General features: G+C 46.7%; 1 protein-coding gene across 9 annotated transcripts in view; it reads right to left on the bottom strand.

Annotated features, from left to right (window-relative positions):
• ss18 (SS18 subunit of BAF chromatin remodeling complex) overlaps nucleotides 1-18,636 on the bottom strand; it is an 80,173-nt gene that overhangs the window by 47,068 nt on the left and 14,469 nt on the right. For 7 of the 9 annotated variants that reach the window (XR_006311341.2, XM_087986740.1, XM_043687615.2 and 4 more), the window contains 4 exons: nucleotides 9,396-9,480; nucleotides 5,783-5,930; nucleotides 2,928-3,143; nucleotides 367-531 (listed from right to left, as the gene is read on the bottom strand). Coding sequence is in view for 8 of the 9 variants with exons in the window: in XM_087986740.1 (XP_087842866.1) it covers nucleotides 367-531; nucleotides 2,928-3,143; nucleotides 5,783-5,930; nucleotides 9,396-9,480 (614 nt within the window). In the remaining variant the exon portion in view is untranslated. Of the gene's footprint in view, nucleotides 1-366; nucleotides 532-2,927; nucleotides 3,144-5,782; nucleotides 5,931-9,395; nucleotides 9,481-11,478; nucleotides 11,577-18,636 lie in introns of all 9 variants that reach the window. The other 2 variants (XM_087986738.1, XM_087986739.1) reach the window with 1 other exon arrangement.

Here is an 18,636-nt window from a genome sequence, read left to right as displayed (position 1 = left end):
ACAGAAAGGGAACTTTCAAAAAGTGGTCAATACCTGCACCCACAAACGCAAACCTGACCCCTGGGAGTTAATGACCTTTGGGATTTGAAGACCCATGGTGTCCCATTAATTACTGGAACAACACACCCACACAGACAGACAGACACACACACCCACCCACAGACACCCACACAGACAGACACCCACACAGACAGACACCCACACAGACAGACACCAACACAGACAGACACCAACACAGACAGACACCAACACAGACAGACACCAACACAGACAGACACACACCTATCTATTGCAACAGATGGAGGGCAGGAACAGTTCGCCCCCTACCCCGTATGTTGCTGTGGCCATGTTTTGTGATGCACCCACCTTGCTGAGCTGGTCTGTACGGAGGCATCTGTCTCTGGCCCATCATGTGGTTTGCCTGGTTCACTGGATTCATCATGGACATGGGCGGCTGGTTGGGGTAATGTTGGCTCGCCCCCTGGGGCATATTGTACTGCGAGGCAGATGCTTGTTGGTGCATCATGGGGCCTGAAAGATATACCACTATCAATGAAAGTGTTCGCCATGCCTCACAATCCCAACCACACAGAAGGCAGCAGACAAACTGCCACCTCCCCCCCCATTACTGAACCTTCCACCAAGGGGGGGGGCAGCTGCTTGCTCTCCACTCAGTCCATGCCTCTCATAATTGTACACACCTCTATCAGGTCCTCGCTCGTTACTCAGAGACAATAATTAAGGTCCTACTCCATCTCCCTTGAATTTGTATTTTTTTTGCAGGTTTTGTGAAATCTAGCCAATGTAAACAGGGGCTACTGACTTCCCCCATTAAAACCCCTCAAGAATCTGGGACCCTGGAATTGATACGCAGTGCCCAGTCCAAAAGCAAAAGGAGGAAGAATTCATTCTTTGGACAGAACGATACAACCCAGAAGGACACGGAGGAGAGGAAAGGTCCAAGCCACTGCTCTGGCGATAGATTCAAACACATATGGAACTCAAATGCAATAAGTAAACATCTGGAGTGGAAATCTGTCTCAGGGACGGTCACCACGAACTATCAATCATTGTGAAAACTCACCTGGGTCACTAATTTCCTTTAGGGAAAGAAATCCTCCATTCTTAACCAGTCCGGCCTACATGTGACTCCAGACCGACCTCTATGCCAGGATTCGAACCCAGGTCCCCACAGTATTGCCTGGGTGAGGTTTGAGAAGATTTGTAGCTCAGGTGGAGGTTCTAGATGTAGGTTTGCTCGCTGAGCTGGATGGTTCATTTCCAGACGTTTCGTCACCCTTCTAGGAAACAACTTCAGCTTCGCCCAGAGGCCCACTGAAGATGTTACCGAGGAGGGTGACGAAACGTCTGGAAATGAACCTTCCAGCTCAGCGAGCAAAGCTACATGCATTGCCTGAGTGTCTGGATTAATAGTCTAGCAATCATACCACCAGGCCACTACCGCCTGCCAGACTCGCTGACCATTTTCAGCGCTTCCTGCTGTTTTATACTGTATCCGGTTCACCCCAACACCATCTATACAGCACCAGAGGGGTCTCTTACACTCATTCCAAGGTGGCAAATGCGGCATTAATTTAACCCCCCCCACTTGAACAGTAACACCAGCCAGCGCATTGCCAAACGTGCAGCGGGACATCACCAGAGAGGACTGAGCTCAAATATCAGCCGTTAGATTCAGAGGCAAGGGTGCTCTCCATTTCCCTCCTCAGCTCACACTCTGCAATTATCCTAGATTCCTCTTCGGGCTATTTACACACTTTTAAAAAAATATTCATTTACAGAATGAGAGCATCACCAGCCAGGCCAGCATCTATTGTCCATCCCTAAGTTAAGAGTCAACCACATCACTGTGGATCTGGAGTCACATGCAGGCCAGACCAGGTAAGGATGGCAGCTTCTTTCCCTGAAGGACATTTGTGAACCAGATGGGTTTTTCCAACAATTGGCTATGGACCCACGGTCGTTGGACTCTTCAGACTAGATATTTATTGAATTCAAGTTCCACCATCTGCAGTGGCGGGATTCGAACCCAGGTCCCCAGAACATTACCTGAGTCTCCAGCGATAATACCATAGACCATTGCCTAGTGTCAAAAAGTGTGGTGTTGGAAAAGCACAGCAGGTCAGGCAGCATCGAAGGAGCAGGAGAATCGACATTTTGAGCATAAGCCTTTCGTCAGGAACGTTATGCCCGAAATGTCGATTCTCCTGCTCCTCGGATGCTGCCTGACCTGCTGTGCTTTTCCAGCACCACACTTCCGACTCTGATCTCCAGCATCTGCAGTCCTCACTTTCTCCTCCTCCCCTTGCCAATCCCAGTACTTTGCCTGCAACTTCTCCTCCAAGCCACTCAACCTTCTGACTTGGAAATATATCACCGTTCCTTCAGTGTCGCTGGGTCAAAATCTTGGAATGACCTCAAGGGACATTGTGGGTCTACCTACGGCACATGGACTGCAGCGGTTCAAGAGGGCAGCTCACCTTCCACCTTCAAGGGGCAACTAGGGAGCTTGCGGGCGGTGGGCCTCCCAATTGCCCTTCGGGAATGTGAACAGACCTCAGCACCCCTCCCTAACTCTGCAACCTCCTCCAGCTCCAAAACCCTTCAGAATACCTGCAATTCTCCAGCATTAGATCTCATGGACATCCCCTGTTTGCTTCACTACTGACAGAAATGTCTTCAGCAGATGCTTGGACCTTAAATGCTGGAATTGCCCCTCTCTCTTCCATTAAAAATACCCCTTTGAAACAAGCTGTCACCTGTCACATGACAGGCTCAGTGTTAAATTTTGCATTATTTACTGTTCCTGTACAACACTCTGGCATGTGTCAGCCACATTACAGGCATTACATAAATACAGATTGTTGTTGCTGCTCAGTGGGGAGGCGAGCACATTTGTTACTCACCTTGGCTCGGCTGCATGTTCATGTTTGTTCGAGGGCCGTAGTTACTCATCGATTGTCCCGGGTTCATATTCATCTGGCTCTGCACTGGCATTCCCTGTGAAGATGGCACTGAATGACTGTAGCCTCCCATGGAGCCATGGCTACTGGTTGGCATGGTAACTGAGGCATTGGCCATGCTCGGTTGGCCTGGCCCTTGCACTGGCATGTGGTTTGGGCCTGGCAAATTTGAAGAAACAAACAGACGTTTTAGAAACCAGATTATCGATATCCCCTGGTTCCTCCAACCCAGTAACACATTTGCCCATAACTGCAGTGAAATCCACATAGACACTGCGATCAGACAAAATTTTTTTAATTATTAGCTACATTTACGTAGCGCTTTTTGTCACCTCTGGTCATCTTAAAGTGCTGAAGTGTCTGCTGGAATGCAAGAAAAATACTCAGCAAAATCCCCTTTGACCAGCCATGTGATAAGGAGCATAGAATCGTAGAATCACTACAGTGTGGAAGCAGGCCATTCGGACCATCGAATCCACACTGACTCTCTGAAGAGCATCCCACCCAACCCCTGTAACCCTGCATTTCCCATGACTAGCCTACACATCCCTGAAAACTATGGGCAATTTAGCACAGCCAATCCACATAACCTGCACACCTTTTGGATTGTGGGAGGAAACCAGAGCACTCAGAGGAAACCCACGAAGACACAGGGAGAACATACAAACTCCACACAGACAGTTGCCAGAGGCTGAAATCGAACCTAGGTCTCTGGCGCTGTGAGGTAGCAGTGCTAACCACTGAGCCACCGTGCCACCCTATCAAGGAGACCTGATTAGGCTGAATGACCAATATCTGCTCCACATCTTATCGGCTTCTTGTGATACTGACTTTATTTATTCATTGCTGTTTGGGCCAACATTTATTGCCCATCCCTAATTGTCCAGAACGTAGTGAAGAGTCAACCACATTGCTATGGGTCTGCAGTCACAGGTAGGCCAGACCTGGTAAGAATGGCAGATTTCCATCAGTGAACCAGATGGGTTTTTAGAATTATTCACACTGGTTTCACAGTAGTTCCAGATTTTTTAAAACTGAAATCAAATTTCACCATCTGGCACGGTGGGATTGGAATCCATGGCCCCAGAATGTTAACGCAAGGTTCTGGGTTCTGAGCCAACATGACCACTACACCATAACCTTCGCTTGAGACTTAACTAACACCCTGGAGGGAGTGCAGAGGATGTCACCTGGGATGGAGCCTCTCAGCAATGGAGAGAGGCTGGATATGTTTGGGGTGTTTTCTGTGGAGCAAAGAGGGTTTGGGGGGGGTGGAGACCTGATAGAGGGGTGTAAGATTATGAGGGGCATGGACAGGGTGGGGATAGAAAGCATCTGTTCCCCTTCGTTGAAGAGTTAATAACAAGGGGGTACCATCTTAAGGTGAAAGGCAGGAGGTTTAGAGGGGATTTGAAGAAATGATTTTTCACCCAGAGGGTGGTGGGGGTCTGGAATGCTCTGTCTGGGAGGGTAGTTGAGGTGGAAAACCTCACCACATTTAAAACATCCTTGGATGGGCACTTGAAATGTCATAACATTCAAGGCTATGGGTTAAGTGTGGGAAAGTGGGACTCGTATAGATCTAGAAGAGTTTTCTTGCCTGTTGATGAACTGAAGGCCTTCTTCTGTAATGTTCGATTCAATGATTCTTTGAACAAGAATCACTGCTTTACATCCAGCCAAAACTTAGCTTAATGTCTCATCTGAAAGACAGGATCTCTGACAAAGCTGCAGTCCCACAAAGCTGCACTGCAGGGCCAGCCTTGATTTTTGTGCTCAGGCCCAGGAGTGGGATTTGAACTCAGAACTTCATGACTCAGTCTGTGTAACCACCGAGCAACGGCTAACAGATCAGAGTAACAAGGTGGAGGGATAACCTTAAAGATCCCTCATGCCTGCTGACCTGCTACAGTATGAAGGTACACAGACATAAGCTGTGAGCTCAAACAGGAAAAGGGGTCACAGATTGAAGATTTCACTGGTGAGATACCAGCCCTTATCATCCAATTCCATGACCCAAGTGCTGGAAAACATTGGATGGCTCTTTGGCGAACACATGTATGTTTTTTTTTAATTCATTCATGGGAACACGGTGGTGAAGTCAGCATTTGGTGCCCATCCCTCTTTGCCCCTTGAACTGATTACATTATTGGGCTATTTCGGGAGTCAGTTAACAGGATATAAGGCCTAGGAGCAGGAGTAGACCATTCAGCCCCTCAAGCCTGTTCTACCATATAATACCATCATGGCTAATCTCATGTCAGCCTCAACTCCCCTTTCCTGCCCATTCTCAATAACCCTTCACTAATTTAAAATTGGTATCCTTCTTAAAACTTACTCAGTGTCCCAGCATCCCCCGCATTCTGGGGGAAGTGAATCCCACAGATTCAAGTCTCTTTGAGAGAAGTAATTCCTCTCCATCTCGGTTTTAAATTTGCCCCCCCTTATCATAAAGCTATGACCTCTTGTTCTAGATTTCCTCCACATGAGAAAACACACAATCTACAACTCACTCCCTTGCAGCTTCTTCCACCCCTCAACAGATCCCTTTTGAAACCCTCTTTCTTCTTCTGCTCCAGGACAATAATTGTTAGCTATTCTGGTGACATCATTTCCCAAGATTGAATATCAAACAAACGCAGGCACCAACATCTGTCTCGAATTGAATCAAAGCTGCAGGGCTGTTGGTTTATCAGCAGTTCAGGTTCCAGAACCCTCAAATACCAGCTTCCCGTTGGCGGCGTTGAGAAGTGGCTTAGCCCAGGCAGCAGGTATCTGAGACCACAGGGGAAACTCACCAGGTATTTGTCCATTCATCTGGTTCTGCATGTGTGACGTCGGGGGCCCTCCTCCACCTCCACCAACCATACTGTCTGTGCCCATGCTGTGCCCGGGAGGGAGCTGGTTCATTCCACCAGGTCCCATGGGCATGGACTGTGTGGGAGGCTGAAACACAACAAAGAGCTACAATCACAATGGGAGACAAGGTGCAGCCTTCACTTCCACACCTCAGAGATGCCATACATTAGAATTAGCTTCATTGCCATATGTCCTCCAATGAGTCATTCTGTTACAACGCACGTTTCTCAACATATATTCGCTGTATTGCAATTGACGAACTGGGGCCACTGTTTCTAAAGCGCAATTATCCTGTAAAGCAGGTTGCACAGGAACACAACCATCATGTTACAGGGGAACTGTACAGTCCAAGGTGTGTACAAGCCATCTTAGGTACAAGGTACACCTTCTTCAGTTATGTGTTTTCAGAAAACAGAGATATAGTTCATAAGTTTGCAGATGACACAAAATTAGAGGTGTAGTGGACAGCGAAGAGGGTTACCTCAGATTACAACAGGATCTGGACCAGATGGGCCAATGGGCTGAGGAGTGGCAGATGGAGTTTAATTCAGATAAATGCGAGGTGCTGCATTTTGGGAAAGCAAATCTTAGCAGGATTTATACACTTAATGGTAAGGTCCTAGGGAGTGTTGCTGAACAAAGAGACCTTGGAGTGCAGGTTCATAGCTCCTTGAAAGTAGAGTCACAGGTAGATAGGATAGTGAAGAAGGTGTTTGGTATGCTTTCCTTTATTGGTCAGAGTATTGAGTACAGGAGTTGGGAGGTCATGGTGCGGCTGTACATGACATTGGTTCGGCCACTTTTGGACTATTGCCTGCAATTTTGGTCTCCTTCCTATCAGAAAGATGCTGTGAAACTTGGAAAGGGTTCAGAAAAGATTTACAGGAAGAGGCTGAATAGGCTGGGGCTGTTTTCCCTGGAGTCTCGGAGGCTGAGGGGTGACCTTATAGAAGTTTATTAAACCATGAGGGACATAGATAGGGCAAATAGACATGGTCTTTTTCCTGGGGTGGGGGAGTCCAGAACTAGAGGGCAAAGATTTAGGGTGAGAGGGGAAAGATATAAAAGAGACCTAAGGGGCAACCTTTTCATGAAGAGGTGGTACATGTATGGAATGAGCTGCCAGAGGAAGTGGTGGAGGGTTGTACAATTGCAACATTTAAAAGGCATCTGGATGGGTATATGAATAGGAAGGATTTGGAGGGATATGGGCCGGGTGCTGGCAGGTGGAACTAGACTGGTCAGCATGGACGAGATGGACCGAAGGGTTTATTTCCGTGCTGTACATCTCTATCACTCTATAAGCAGAAGTCCAGCATTGCAGATTTTAGGAATACATTATAAAAGAGAGGGAAAAAAAGTCAGAATAACAGTCTTCCAACTCAATCCATGCTGGCACCTCATCTCCAGACCACGCCTGGCTTCATCTGAAGGTTCACAAGGCCAGGAGATCACTCTGGAATCACCTCATCGATGTTTATCCCATCCAGGCATCTACTGTACTTAGGATCCGTAATACTGACCACGTGTCACAATTTCTTGCAGTGCAGTGGGAGTGTCCCTATCTCTGAGCCAGGAGAGCCGGGTTCTAATCCCACCTGCTCCAAAGGTGCATCATAACATCTCCGAGTGGGGTGATTAGGAAACATCGAAAATGGTTTACTTAGGCAGACATGGTGGAGAGATTGGGGGATAGACCCAGGATCCAGAAGAACATTCGACCAAGGAGCTGGAATAGGCCATTCAGCCCATTCAAATTGTTCAACACAATAATCAACTCCACTGGAGTCCTCAACTCCACTTCCTGCATGGTCCCACCCACCCCCTCAGCACTTAACTGCCTTGTTGACCAAACTCAGTCTAAACCGGTATTGAATACATTCAGTAACACAGCCTCCACTACTCACTGGGGAAGAGAGTTTCACGGATTAATGGCCCTCAAAAACTAAAAGAAAAATTCCTTAACTCCACCTTCAGTGGGAGACCCTTCATGTTACAATTGTGGTTGCATTTTGTCTCACAAGAGGAAACAGTCTCTCAGTATCCACCCTGTCACTTCCTGTCAGATTGCGAGAGTGTTCCCTACATTCAGGTCAGATATGAAGGAGTTGTTTTATCAAGAAAGATTGAACTGTTTAGGCCTATACACTTTGCAATTTAGAAGCATGAGAGGAGATCTAATTGAGGTGTACAGGATACTAAAGGGGATTGACACAGTAGACGTGGAGAGGATGTTTATTCACGTGGGGTCAATCTCAATTGACAGGTCACAGCTTGAGAATAAGGGGGGGGGGGGCAGATTTAAACAGAGATGGGCAGGAACTACTTCTGTCAAAGGGACATGGATTTACTCCCACCAGAGTGCAGGGGATGCTGGGATACAGAGTAAATTTAAGGAAGGGACAGACAGATTTTTAATTAGCAATGGATTGGAGGGTTATAGGCAGGAAAGTGGGAGTTGAGACTGAGGTGAGATCAGCCATGATTGTATTACAGGGTGGAATAGGCTTGAGGGGGCTGAATGGCCTCCTCCTGCTCCTAGTTTTTATGTTCTCATGTTCACCTCTCATTCCTCTCAACTCCAGCAGATACAGGATCAGCCCATTCTAGCTGCTTGTGGTCAGATAAAACCCCTCACCCTGGTGAACCAGTCTGGTGACTCTTCTCCTTATAGCTCCAGTGTTAGTCTATCCCGTCTTAACAAAGTGACCAAACTGCATAGAATACTTGAGGTGTGCTCTTGCTGAGGTGGTGAAGGAGAGATTTAATTGAGGAGTTTCCGAAGAGCAGAGGATTTCAATAAGTAGGAAGCAACCTCCCTGGTTGTGGGAAAGGGGACTGTAGAGAGGAGACAGCAGACTGGAAGCTGAAAATTCCAGCCAGCCCATTCAGGAGTGAGGGTAGGAAGCAGGGGCCCACATAATGTGAAAGGGGGTTTGGGTGGGCAGTGTTGGCAGTAAACAGGAATACACTTCTGGCTCATCCTGGCTCCCCCTCACAAAAACAACACTTTGAAGCTACAAAATGACGCCAATGGGTTTGGTTCAAATGCCCAAGGCTACAGGTTCGTCTGTTTATTATCATACTCATATCAGATTCAAACTTTAACTGTTTCTCTCCACTGATTTGCTGAGTTTCTCCAGCATTTGGAGTTTGCTTCAGACTTCCAGCGGCGTTTTGCTTTCATGTCTCTCAGTATCTACCCTGTCAATCCACTTCAGAAATGTGACTCTTTCAACGATGAGATCACCTTTCATTCCTCTAAACTCCGCAGGATACCATTTAGATTAACTCAACCACGCAGCACATAGACAACCCTCACTCACGGCAAGGGCCAATATAGCGAATATTACCGAGAGCAATTAATAAACATGCAGAATGGACAGGGAGTTGGCACATTAATGTCACCGCAGGTAAGACAGAAATAATTAACTCCAGATTGCAGTTCCCACTCTTTCTGGCTCCCAAAAGGATTACAAACACCTGTACTTCAGAGATTCAGCAAGCTTAATATTGTTTTACAAAATCCTATTGAAAAAAAAGAGTACTTACAGCTGGTAAGAGTGACTGCATGTTCTGATTGGAATCTGCTATTGTTGCCAGATAGACCAAATTTCTATGAAGCATTTGCTGGTACCTGCAGGAGGAGGGAGAAAAAAGCAGTTTTATCAAAAGAATCATGGACCATACTTGTTTAAAGATTCAGCATCGAAACCGCGATCAAAGAATTAATTTCAGGTCCAGTTTAAAGCTCTGAATCATCCCAGGAATTTCCCGAACACACATGCAGACATGAACATGCCCAGTTGAGCCATGACTCACTGAGGCAGAAGGTTATGGGCTCTCAGGTTGCATGCCAGAGATACAGTCAGACATACAGGACAGCCTGGGGTTACCACCAAGTCAAAGGCCTTGCCTTTCAGATGACCAACGATAGCATGCTCCCTCCCCCCGCAAACCATCTTCACTTTCCACGTGTATAAGTTCCCTGCGCCTCTGTTTTGAAGAGGGAGGGTGTTCACCCATTGTCCTCAAACAATATCAAACCAACAAGAGCAGGCCATTTGGCCCCTCAAGCCTGCTCCACCATTCAATGAGGTCACGGCTGATCGAATTGTACCTCACCTCCACATTCCTGCACATCCCCCAATAATCTTTCAATGAAGCTGCTGATGACAGTCATTTTTAAAACCATAGCTTGTGGCTGCTCACTTGTACAAATGTGCTTGTTACATCACATGGGATTAGGCTGGGGGTGGTGGGAATTTGAAGCTGGTGAAGTCTATGTTGAGGCCATTGGACTGTAAACTCCCCAGCAGAACAACAAAAGTCATAGAAAGATGACAGAGAATGTGCTTTGTACACACCACGGAGCATCAAGGAACCAAGTTATATGTTGGCTGATCAACCTTCAGCTCCATGGTATCAGATGAGCACTTGCAAGTGGGAGTCTACGGGGGAGCTGTGACTAATGTTCTGATTACCGACAATGACTCAAATCTTGAAAGGTCAGCCACAATTTCTTGACTGACTTACAGTATTAAATATCTCTTTAGAACATGCTGAATTTCATCAGTTTTTAAGCTTGTGAGATGACAAAGGGAACTTATTCCAGCCTCTGAGGTGTCTGGGAGTGCAGTAGAATGAGAAGTGATCAATCATGCCTCAATAAACACTTCTAATTCTTAAAATAAAAGAGTTAAATGCACAACTCTCAAACTTTGACAAAATAATGAGTGCAAAATAAGAAGCCATAATCTGACTCTAATTCATAAATGCAATAAGGAACACAGTGAAAATCTAGCAAAGTGAGAAAGTGGAATGTGAGTGAGGGGAATCATATCTACTCATTGAAAGGGGGTGTTAGATAAATAGGAGAGAGAGGAAGTGATTGGAGTTAGATCACACAACCTTACCAGCCCAGCTGTCACAACATTCAGGGCAATGGCTGACGGCAGGAAAGTGGGGTGAGTTTAGGTTGTAGTTTATTTTTGGCAGTACAGACTTGATCAGCCAAATGGCCTTTTCTGTACTGGATGATTCCAAGGAAGCAAGTTGTGAAGAGAGTAGAAGGAAGTTATAAAGGGATAGAGATGGATTCATTGAGCAAAGATGTGGTAAATAGATGAAATTGTCCAGTTTGGCAGGAAGAATAAAAACAAGCATGTTCTGTACATGGTGAGAGATTACAGAATTGGGTTCCGTGGAAGGGGAGAAGTTTGGTTCTCTGTGGCATAAGCGCTCCTTTACTCTGTGGTTACTGATTAACTGTGTCTCCTTACTCATTCTGCTGCTCTAACGAAATTGTTTCAGATCACAGAATCCCTACAGTTTGGAAGCAAGTTTTTAAACAATATTTTCACAGTCAGAGTCTGCTGCAAATGCTTGGGAATCCCTTACCATTCAAATCTGAAGCAATGACCTTGAAGCATAGGAGCCACAACTGTAGTTGAACGACATGCTGGTGTTAATAATGCAGCAGACCCACAACAAAAACTCAATAACACACACCCTTAAACAAGGAACACAGCTGGTGCAAGAGTTTAATACTACAAAAGGTATAAAGTAGCAGGGCTGATGGGAAAAGATCACAGAATACCATTTCTACAAGGAGTGAAAAGAAAAGAAATCAAACCTCATCTGCAAAGCGAAAGGGAAATCTAGTGAAGTTTGTGAATGCAAAGTTGCATTCTGCCATAGGGCACGCTGATAACCTTCCAGAAAATCATTAATCTGTAAAACACAGTGAATAAAATAAAGTGCGGGGAGAATAAAAGGAGATGAATTCTCTGACAGTATCATTGCAACCCTATCCTGGCCAGGGTCCCATGCTTTTGTCTTAATTCATTCAAAGGTGATGGAAAGCCACCATTTGCAGTTCACACTTGAGTTAAGAGGCTGGATTGGTTTTTTCAGAGGGCGGCTAAGAGGCACCTTGCTGTGGGCTTGGAGTCACGTGCACACCAGACTGGGTAAGCACAGCAGGGGGTTCACAACAAATCAATAATAAGATCACGGTCACCACCATGGGGACCAGCTTTAAAACCTGTGATTTTTTTTTGAATCAACTGAATTTAAATAAATCTGCCAGCTATTGCAATCAAGATTGTGGAAAACGGCTTCTGGGTTCCCAGTTCAGCAACCACAAGACATAGAAAAATAGGCCATTCAGCCCATCAAATCTACTCCATCACTCAATGGGATCATGGCTGAGCTGATAATCCTCACCTCCACTCTCCTGCCTTTTCCCCATCACCCTCGATTCCCCTTTTTGGTTAAAAATCTGTCTGTCTCAGCCTTGGGACTCAATGCCCCAGCCTTGACAGCCCCCTGAGGGAAAGAATTCCACAGATACACTCCCCTCTGAAAGAAGAAATTCCTCATCTTCAAATTAAACAGGTGACCCCTTAAACTGAGATAATGTCATCTGGTCCTTGCCAAAGATTCCACGAACAGAAAGTTGCAAATCACTGCCATCATTAAGAAAGGAAGTTATAGAGAGGTTGGGTTGTGAGGGGCTGGTGACTGATGTGTACAAAATTGTCTCTGTGTGAATTTTACGACAACGTGTTTGACAGAGCACCACATTTAAAGGGTGGTTAACAGAATCAGGGCTTATGGAATAGGAGGGTCTGTGTCCAATGGGATAACAATACATTGGTCATAAGGACACAAAGCTGTGATCTACGATAGGTGGCAGACAGCGCTGTTCCCAGAGGGTCAACTGCTTTTTATAATTCATGGAAACAATCCTGGAAGACAGGGAAAAATGCCAAACTTCTCTGATTCCACCAAGGTTGGAGGAGGGGCAAATAGTGGGAATGAGATGAACGATCGGGGCCAGGTTGGCAGACTCATGGCAGGTGGCGGTTAGAGAGAAGTATGAGGTGATGCATTGGGCAGAAGGGGTGGGGAGAGCTAACATCAACTACATGGCAGTTATGGACAGCATGCCCCCAGGGCACACGTCTACTGGGCTTTGAGACCGCAGAACGTTTTGAGTGAGAGTAACGAGCAAAGCATGCACTTACCAAACTGAGGAGCAAAATACAAAAGCAGGGAAAACACAGCAAACCTTTAGAAAGTTCTGGTTTGGGTCCCAGTTGGAGTTTTGTGTCCAGTTCTCACCACCCCCCTGTACTTCAGGAAGGATGTGATGGCCTCCTCACCACCTGAGGGGTAAGTTGCCAGAATGGTTCCAGGGATGAGGGATTTTATGACAGGGTTGGGTGGAGACTCTGGAGTTGTTCTCCTTAGAAGCACGTGGGTGCACAGACAAAAGGAGGAGGAGTAGGCCATTCAGCCCATCAAACATGCTCTGCCATTTGACACGATCATCTATCTCAACGCATACTCCTGCCCTCTCCCCATGTTCCTTGACACCTTTAGCCTCTAGAAGTCTGTGGAAACATGCTCAATGCCTCCTGTGCTAGAGAACTCCACATATTCTCTGCCCTCTGTGAAGATTTACCTTTACCTCAGTAATTACCTCCTTCCTCTGTCCAAAGTGGTGACCATGTAGCCTGAGATTGTGACCCTGTTCTGAACTTCTTGGTGCAAAGGAGGTTAAAGGAGCGGTTTGATCAATGTGAACCATGTTATGACAAGTTCAGATGAGGTAAAACTGTTTCGAATATTTATATTCTCTCAAGACGTGTACCTCGCTGGTTGGGTTGGCATTTATTACCCATCCCTAGTTGCCCTTCAGAAGGTGGTGGCGAACTGCTTCAGTATCTGAGGAGTTGTGAATGGTGCTGAACATTATGCAATCATCAGAGAACATCCTCACTTCTGGCATTATGATGGAGGGAAGGTCATTGACGAAGCAGCTCAAGATGGTTGGGCCTAGGACACTACCTGGAGGAACTTCTACTAAGATGTCCTGGAACTGAGATGACTGACCTCAAACAACCGCAATAATTTTCCTATGTGTCAGGTATGGCTCAAACAGCAAAGAGTTTGCCCCGATACCCATTGATTCTAATTTTGTTTGGGCACCTTGATGCCACACTCTGTCAAATGCGGCCATGATGTCAAGGGTTATAACTCTCCCTTCACTCTGAACTTCAGCTCTTTTGAACCATGGCTGTAATGAGGTCAGGAGCTGAGTGGCCTTGTCTCACCAATGCCTTGTACAGTTGCAGCAACACTTCCCTGCTTTTGTACACCATTCCTTAAACCAAAATGTCAAAATCCCATTTGGTCTTCTCTGGAATCAGGCCACAACCTGTTTTGATGTTTACCCACGATCACTGACAGGGACTTGTTTGAAGGCCTCCGGGAAATGCAACCCAGACCAGTGCAACACTCCCTCAGAACTGGCACAGGGGAGCGAGAGCCTTGGTTTTCATGTACAGATTATTCAGGATGTATTCGCAGAGCAGTTAGAAATATGTGATACATCAAGCAGAGTCAGCATGGCTTCATGAAGGGGAACTCATACCTCACAATCATTTTCCTAGGTGCCAGGTATGACTCAAACCAGCGGAGAGTTTGCCCCAATACCCATTGATTCTAATTTTGTTTGGGCTCCTTGATGCCACACTCTGTCAAATGTGGATCAAGGGGAACAGGTAGACGTAATATATTTGGTTTTTTTCCATAGAATCCCTACAGTGTGGAAACAGGCCATTGGGCCCAACAAGTCCACACCAAAGAGTAACCCACTCAGACCCATTCCCCCACCCAATTACTCTACATTTCCCCCTGACTAATGCACCTAGCCTACACATCCCTGAACACTATGGGCAATTTAGCACAGCCAATTCACTTGACCTGCATATCTTTGGACAGTGGGAGGAAACCGGTGCACCCAGCAGAAACCCACACAGACACGGGGAGAATGTGCAAACTCCACACAGACAGTCACCCGAGGTGGGAATTGAACCCGGGTCTCTGGGGCTATGAGGCAGCTGTGCTAACCACTGAGCCACTGCGCTGACCATATCTTTCTAAAAGATAATTGATAAGGTAGCGCAAGGAAGGCTTCAAAAAGGATAAGAGCAGAGCTTCCTTGAATTTTATTTCCATCTGCACGAGCTTCTGAGGACCATGCAGAGCAGTGACTTCCAGAAGCAGAGGTCTATGCTACAATTGCCACGGGTGGAATTCACAGAGCAGCTGTATGTGTGCATCCACACAGCTTCAAGACAGCGTTGGTTAACAGCCCATGGCATTGGGAGGTGATATATTATCCAGAGCACTAGCTAACTCATTGAAGACAGAGTTGGGATGACGAGAGCATTTTCAGGATGACAGCCTATAACCAGTAGAGTGAAGCAGGGATCAATGCTGGGGCCACAATTCCTTACAATCGATACTAATGACTTGGATGAGGAAAGTGTATGTACAATAACCAAATTTGTGGATGATACAAAAGTAAATGGGAAGGACATGTGAGACTAAAAAAACATTCTGCAGCGGTACAGATACTTTAAGTGAGAGGGCAAAAACTTGGCAGATGGAACATACTGCAGGAAAATGTGAGGTTTGGCAGGAAGATTAGAGGAGCGGAACATTATTTAAATGGGGAAAGATTGCAGAAAGCTACAGCACAGAAGGATTTGGCAGTCCTTGTCCACGAATCACAAAAAGCTAGTGTCCAAGTTCAGCCGGTAATAGGGAAGGCAAATGGAATGTTGGCCTTTAGATTAGATTAGATTAGATTATCTACAGTGTAGAAACAGGCCCTTCGAAGGGAACAGAGTATGAAAGTAGGCTTGGCTAAAACAATACTAAGGCACTAGTCAGATCACATGTGGAATACGGTGATCAGTTTTGGGCCCCTTATCGAAGGGAACATACACTGGCATTGTATGTCAGGTTCACTATGTTGGTGCTAGGTATAGAGGGGCAGTCTTATGAGGGGAGATTGGGTAGGTTGGGCCTGTACTCATTGGAGTTTAGAAGAGAGTGGACCTTATTGAAACATACACAATTCTGTAAGTAGTGACTTATAAATTTTGTATTGTACTCATTTGAGTAAGAGACAATAATTCTTAGAGGACATGGCAAGGACAATAATTAAAGCTGGCTTCCCCTGTGGGACCATTTAGGACCAGAGGGTATAATCTCAGAGTAAGGGGTCACACAATTAGGGCAGAGATGAGGAGGATTTTTTTCTCTCAGAGGGGAATGAATCTGTGAAATTCTTTACCTCAGAGGGCTGTCAAGGCTGGGGCATTGAGTATATTCAAGGCTGAGACAGAGAGATTTTTAATCAGGAAGGGAATTCCCACAGTATTCCCACACTGTCCAAGATCACTGTGAGGATCCTACTGTCTCAACCTTGCCCCCTCGGGTGAAACACATCACCAGTCGTCTCTCTTTCACGAGAGAGCAGCTGTATAATCGCCTGGGACTATGACAACTTTACCTTCAGAGGTCAGTTAGCTCAATTGGCTGGGCAGCTGGTTGGCAATACAGCGTGACACCAACAATGTGGGTTCAATTCCCACACCGGCTGAGGTTACCACAAAGAACGCTCCTTTTCCTCCTCCCCCCTCACCTGAGGCATGGTGACTCTCAGGTTAAACCACCCCCAGCTGTGTCTCTCTGTCTCTCCCTCGGTAATGTGAGAGCATCCCGATGGTCTAGCAGGAGCATGGGGATTGTACCTCTATCGAGGCGGGAGGGCGGACACTGGTCAGACACAGGGAGAATCTCCCAGCTCTTCTTCCACTTGCAGCCAGTGGATCTGCCACATGGGCGGGGGAAGGCAGTGGTTAGCCCCCACTGGAGGCACCCTCAACAAAGCAGCACTGCCTCAGTACCCAACCCTGAAGGTGGTGCTGTTGAGGGGCACGTTTAGCCTAAACTGGGTGCTCAAATACTTGTCCCACAACCCTTCTGGATCCATCTTCAAAGAGGCTGCTGATCTGTCACTTTATCCACATGGAATGGGGACTCTGGCAGTAGGTTGCAAAGCTCTCTTTAGCTTCCGAACCAACAGCGTTCTCGCTTTTAGTCCTGAATGATCGGTGTGTATTTACCCCCACACTGAGCAGATAAGGTCCATAGAATATCACGTATAAACCAGTATTGTTTGTTTTGTAACAACAGTCAAGGAGAGCTCAGCATTAAGTGCTGGAAAATTACACACGCAGTGGCGCTTAAAGCAACAGTGATCAACTACTTTTTGACTGGGTTTACATCAACACATCCTTCAGTCAATCACAGAACAGGTCTCAAACCTATCAGAGTCTGGAAATTTGCCAAAGAGAGGTGAGAACAGTGATACAAAAAGGGAGGAATTAACCTGCATTTAATATAGCTACTTTCTATAATCCCAAGACACCCCAAAATGCTATACAGCTGAAACATGGAATATAGGAGCAGGAGTAGGCCAATCAGCCCTTCAAGCCTGCCCTGCCATTCAATATGATCATGGCTGATCATCCAGCTCAGTCCCCTATGCCACTTTCTCCCCATACGCTTTGATCTCTTTAGCCCCAAGAACTACACCTAACTCCTTCTAAAGAAGGTCTCTAGGAAAGTGGGTGTGACAAACATTGGATCAACCATTGATGGAGAAGGCTCGAGGGGGCAAATGGTATCCTCGTGTCCCTATTTCTTACGGTCTTCTTGAAAACATTCAATGTTTTGGTCTCAACCACTTTCTGTCACAGAGAATTCCACAGGCTCCCACTCTCTCTGGATGAAGACATTTCTCCCCATCTCAGTCCGAAATGGCCTTTTCCCTAGACTGTCACCCCCTGGTTCTGGACAAAACAAATCATGAAGTGCTCTGCCAAATGTGGAGACCATTGTAAAGTAGCTTAACGCAGTTGCAACGTCAGGAACAGGGAAGCCAAATGCTTTAAACACAGCAAGATCTCACCAACAACAATGCCATTTGTGGAAAAAAAAAGTAGTGATGTTAATAAGGTATGAAAAATGGCCATGAGACCCAGTAAGAAATTCCCAATTATTCTTCCGTGTCACACCAGGCCACCTTTCACAGCCAGCTGAAAACACAGCAGTGGTCTTGACTTTACACTGCCTCATCTCCCCCACTCCTCGCCCCAGTGAAATATTGGCCTCTCACACAGGGAGGCACTGCCTCGGTACCAGAGTCAGGGGTTGGGACTGGCGAGGGAGCTCTGCCAGTCTGGGCTGATGACTCCATAATGGGTCCCACTCTCGGACTCAGTATGAACACAGTGCTGTTAGTGACAGCTTCCCACAGGCTATTTAACACAATGACTACGACTAAAACTAGACCCAAGAGCCGGTGTAGGGGCTGGAGGGGGTTACAGAGATAGGGAGGGGGTGTAGGGGCCGGAGGGGGTTACAGAGATAGGGAGGGAGTGTACGGGCTGGAGGGGGTTACAGAGATAGGGAGGGGTGTGTGGGTGCTGGAGGGGGTTACAGAGATAGGGAGGGGGGTACAGGGGCTGGAGGGGGTTACAGAGATAGGGAGAGGTGTAGAGGCTGGAGGAAGTGACAGAGATAGGGAGAGGTGTAGGGGCTGGAGGAGGTGACAGAGATAGGGAGAGGTGTAGGGGCTGGAGGAGGTGACAGAGATAGGGAGAGGTGTAGGGGCTGGAGGAGGTTACAGAGATACGTAGGGGTGTAGGTGCTGGAGGTGGTGACAGAGATAGGGAGAGATGATGGGGCTGGAGGAGGTGACAGAGATAGGGTGTGGTGTAGCGTGGCGCAGTGAGTATGTAAAAACTTTAACTGCTCGATTGAAATAGCCCTTATTTCACATGGACCAATGTCCTTGTGCAGAGGCAAGTGGGTGCCAATGTTAGCAGCAGCTGCAGGCTGGAGAGATGATGGCACCGTGCCA

The sequence above is a fragment of the Chiloscyllium plagiosum genome, unplaced genomic scaffold (assembly GCF_037043375.1).
Source record: "Chiloscyllium plagiosum isolate Xiang-an unplaced genomic scaffold, Cpla_swu_hap1 HiC_scaffold_4, whole genome shotgun sequence".
In the NCBI taxonomy this organism is placed as follows: Eukaryota; Metazoa; Chordata; class Chondrichthyes; order Orectolobiformes; family Hemiscylliidae; genus Chiloscyllium; species Chiloscyllium plagiosum.
Note: the sequence above shows the minus strand (reverse complement) of the source record. Positions and strands in the feature narration are given on the sequence as shown.